Below are 5000 nucleotides of genomic sequence, written 5' to 3'. Positions count from 1 at the left end.
GTTACCTACCATTTCTTAACCACAACACTGTCGATGTTTTGTTATATACTGTAATAGTCTTTGTCGAATTGTTATATTTAAAACGCACTTATAAAAATATTTCAAGTTTTAGAAGACAAGTTTTTATAGGAAGTATAACCAAACTCTTTTCCCAAATGAAGTTAACGGAATCATGTCTGAACATTCAAGAGTGATTTTATATAAAATTAAGTGATATTTCTTATTTAAGTTATTCCAAACATCAATATTGAAAGATATTTTTCCAGGTTGAATATAGTTTTAGCATTATTCTTATTTTCTAACCAAATCCAGTGTAAACATACTTTTTTTTTTTTTTTTTTTTTGCTATTTAGAATAAATGCACTATCAGCTTTCTTTCGTTTTCTATCTTTTTTCTCTTCCTCTTGTTTTGTTAAGTTTTTATAGTTTATATATGAGATGTTTATTTCACTGTTGCTGCTCTTCTTAGAATATTTTATTTTTCTTTGTTTCCTTTCCTCACTGAGCTATTTTCCCTGTTGGAGCCACTAGGCTTATACATTCTGGTTTTCCAACTAGGGTTGTAGCTTAGCCAGTAATAATCATAACAATAATAATAATAACAATAATGATAATAACAATAATAATAATAATAATGATAATAATAATCACTCAGCTATTAACAACTTTTCTCGTAATAAATAATTTCATAATCTCTCCTGAAACAGATGCTCGGCATAATATGGATCACCCTGATCGACTTCGTGAGTTCGGCTGCCTTTCCAGGACCTCTGCCCTTTCCGGGACCTTTTCCGATACCCTTAGCCTTTCCAATGCCCTTTCCAAATCCATTCCCTTATCCTCATTCGGGTCCTGAGCCCTTCGCCATTCCATATCCTTTCCAGGCTATTTCGCAACAGAGTCTAAATTCCAAATATCTCCAAGATTCCGTTTATGATGATTTGCGAGATTCAAAACTAAAGAATTTTCAAGGGTTCAATCCCAATTGGGATAATCCCTCTGCGTCTAAAACTGATTATGTGACACATCAAGGACAAAATCTGCTTCCAGGAGCTTTCCAGGAATCCAGACCCAGTCCTGATACTTTCTATGAGTCAAATACTGGAGCTGAAATTGATAACAAACCTAATACTGAAACTTTCCTTGGACTTAATCCTGGTGATGAGACTTTACATGAGCCTTACCCTGATGCTGAGGCTTTTAATGGAGTAAATTCTGATGCTGAAAATTATCATGGACCTGATCCAAGTGTTGAAACTTTGGGTGAGCCTAATCTTAATGCTGAGGCCTTCCATGGTCTTAATTCTGAAGATGAAATGTTCCAAGGACCTAATCCTGGTGAAGAGACTTTCAATGAGTATAATTCTGATGTTGAGACTTTCTATGGAAGTAATCCTGCTGTTCAAAATTTCGATGAACCTAATCCTGATGCTGCCACTTTCCATGGCCCTGATCCTGATATGGAGACTTTCCATGAACTTAATCCTAATGCTGCCCCTTTCCATGGGCTTGATCCTGATATGGAGACTTTCCATGAACTTAATCCTGATGCTGCCACTTTCCATGGGCTTGATCCTAATATGGAGACTTTCCATGAACTTAATCCTGATGCTGCCACTTTCCATGGGCTTGATCCTAATATGGAGACTTTCCATGAACTTAATCCTGATGCTGCCCCTTTCCATGGGCTTGATCCTAATATGGAGACTTTCCATGAACTTAATCCTGATGCTGCCACTTTCCATGGGCCAGATCCTGATATGGAGACTTTCCATGAACTTAATCCTGATGCTGCCCCTTTCCATGGGCCTGATCCTGATATGGAGACTTTCCATGAACTTAATCCTGATGCTGCCCCTATCCATGGGCCTGATCCTGATATGGAGACTTTCCATGAGGTTAATCCTGATACTGCCACTTTCCATGAACCTGATCCTGATATGAAGATTTTCCATGTACTTGATACTGATGCTGCCTCTTTCCATGGGCCTGATCCTGATATGGAGAATTTCCATGAACTTGATACTGATGCTGCTACTTTCCAAGGACATAATATTGATATGGAGACTTACTATGAACCTAATCCTGATGCTGCCACTTTCCAAGGACATAATCTTGATATGGAGGAGACTTTCCATGAGATTAATCCTGATGCTGCCACTTTCCTTGAACCTAATCTTGATATGGAGACTTTCCATGAGGTTAATCCTGATGCTGCCACTTTCCATGTACATAATCCTGATATGGAGACTTTCCATGAACTTAAGCTTGATTCTTCTCTTTTCCATGGGCCTGATCCTGATATGGAGACTTTTCATGAACCTAATCCTGAGGCTGCCACTTTCCTTGGACCCAATCTTGATATGGAGACTTTCTACGAACCTAATTCTGATGCTGCCACTTTCCATGGACATAATCCTGATATAGAGACATTCCATGAACCTAATCTTGATGCTGCTCCTTTCCTTGGACCTAATCTTGATATGGAGACTTTCTATGAACTTAAACCTGATGCTGCCATTTTCCATGGACCTAATCCTGATATGGAGACTTTCCATGAACTAAAGATTGATTCTTCTCTTTTCCATGGGCCTGATCCTGATATGGAGACTTTCCATGAACCTAATTCTGAGGCTGCCACTTTCCTTGGACCCAATCTTGATATGGAGACTTTCTATGAACCTAATCCTGATGCTGCCACTTTCCATGGTCATAATCCTGATATAGAGACATTCCATGAACTTAAGCTTGATGCTGCTCCTTTCCTTGGACCTAATCTTGATATTGAGACTTTCCATGAACCTAATCCTGATGCTGCCACTTTCCATGGATATAATGTTGATATGGAGACTTTCCATGAACTTAAGCCTGATGCTGTCACTTTCCAGGGACATAATCTTGATATGGAGACTTTCCATGAACTTAATCCTGATGCTGCCACTTTTCATGGACCCAATCTTGAAATGGAGACTTTCCATGAACTTAATCCTGATGCTGCCACTTTTCATGGACCCAATCTTGATATGGAGACTTTCCATGAGCTTAATCCTGATGCTGCCACTTTTCATGGACCCAATCTTGATATGGAGACTTTCCATGAGCTTAATCCTGATGCTGCCTCTTTCCATGGACATACTCCTGATATGGAGACTGTCCATGAAACTATTACTGATTCTACCACTTTCCATGAACCAAACCCTGATGTCGAAACTTTCCATGGTCCCAATCCTGGTGTAGAAATTTTCCATGGTCCCAATCCTAGTGTCAAAACTTTCCATGGTCCCAATCCTGGTATCGAAACTTTCCATGGTCCCAATCCTGGTTTCGAAATTTCCTATGGTCCCAATCCTGGTGTCGGAACTTTCTATGGTCCCAATCCTGGTGTCGAAACTTTCCAGGGTCCCAATCCTGGTGACGAGACTTTCCATGGTCCCAATCCTGTTGGTGAGATTTTCCATGGTTCCAGTCTAAGTGCTGAGACTTTCCAAGGGCTTAATCACGGCACTGAGACTTACCAGAGTTCCAACCCCAGTCTTGAAATTTATCCCGAGAATGAAGTTTTCTACGGACCTGATGCTAATGTTGAGGCTTATCATGATCTTAATTCCGATCCTGAGTCTTACCCAAGACATATTCCAGGCACTGAAACCTTTTTCAGACCGAATCCAGGCTTTAGAAGATCTAGAGAACTTAATCTTGATCACGGAACCTTCCTTAAACCCAATCCTGAAATATATGAACGTAATCCAGGTTCAAAATTCTCTCATGATACCAATCCTATTCCAGATATAGTGGATTACCAAAGACCAAATCATAGTCCTTACTCGGAATACCCTGGAATTCAAGCAGCACAAAATGTGGCCAAATCTTTCTCAATTCATCCTCCCTTCTCCAATCCTTTCCATAGTTCAAACGCTATCCCAGACCCCAACGAAGGATCCAGTCCTCTGCAACAGACAATCAATGAACTGTTTCCAATTCCCGAGCCATCAGGGAATGAAGACCTCATCCCCGTAAGAGACTCTATTACCATCCTTGAGAATCCTGACTCACAAATGCCCCAAAATGTCGACCATGTTAAAAGGACTTCCAGTGGAATGGGCAATGATCTGTTCAGTAAAAACTACCGTATCATCAAGGCATCCATGTTTTCTCTACCAATCCCAACTTACAGGTAAGACCAAGTAGTTCGCATTCACATGTCTCCCCTAAATGGCAAAGAGCAAGTGTCTGACTATATATATATATATATATATATATATATATATATATATATATATATATATATATATATATATATATATATATATATATATATGTATATATATATTTCCGGTCACGCTCAGCGGTATTGCCAGACGTATAACGACTCCGTCTCTTCCCGTCTCTCGAGCGGGGAGGAGGGGGACTAGTCATACCCTGGAGAGAGGGGATACCTGTGTGTGCATGTGTGCTTGTGTGTGCATATATATATAGGCCTATATATATATATATATATATATATATATATATATATATATATATATATCTAAATATTTTGCCGTCATATCTGACGGATTGTGTACACTAGTACATGCATAATGAAGAACCAAATAACCAATAAACACCTTCAAATTTTATAAAATGGAACAATTGATACAATATATTAATGAAAAAGAAATGCTCTATGGAGGATTCAAGTCTTTTATTTTTTGTCTTTCAGATTTGTTACCAAAGGATATAGAGATCTCGGTAGAATCAACGCTCCCTTTTACCTTCAGGATGTCTCACCCGTAGGATCCCTCTCATTAGCCTCGACGGGTTATAATGGACCTGTTAGCCTGACTTTATATCCTTGGAGAATGTTCGGGTTGGCGGGTCTCGGATCTAGTTTCTACTAGTTTCGAGTTATTTTAAGTTTGCTTGTTACGTCTTCGTCGCGCAAAATTGCAGTTGAATATATTTGCTCTAAGGGAGATTTATGATGGTTGATGTTGAATTTTAAAATGCATTTAATGTTT

At 39.1% G+C, this 5000-nt stretch overlaps 1 protein-coding gene across 1 annotated transcript in view; it reads left to right on the top strand.

Moving 5' to 3' along the window:
- Positions 1-5000, top strand: part of LOC137623503 (uncharacterized) — a 6007-nt gene that overhangs the window by 656 nt on the left and 351 nt on the right. Inside the window, exons 2-3 of the mRNA XM_068354333.1 lie at positions 708-4174; positions 4703-5000. The exon at positions 4703-5000 is cut by the window's right edge and continues 351 nt beyond it. Coding sequence (XP_068210434.1) covers positions 708-4174; positions 4703-4880 — 3645 coding nt within the window. The 3' untranslated portion in view covers positions 4881-5000. The remainder of the gene's footprint in view (positions 1-707; positions 4175-4702) is intronic.

Source organism: Palaemon carinicauda, chromosome 30 (assembly GCF_036898095.1).
Source record: "Palaemon carinicauda isolate YSFRI2023 chromosome 30, ASM3689809v2, whole genome shotgun sequence".
Taxonomy (NCBI): Eukaryota; Metazoa; Arthropoda; class Malacostraca; order Decapoda; family Palaemonidae; genus Palaemon; species Palaemon carinicauda.
This window is presented reverse-complemented; position numbering and strand designations above follow the sequence as displayed.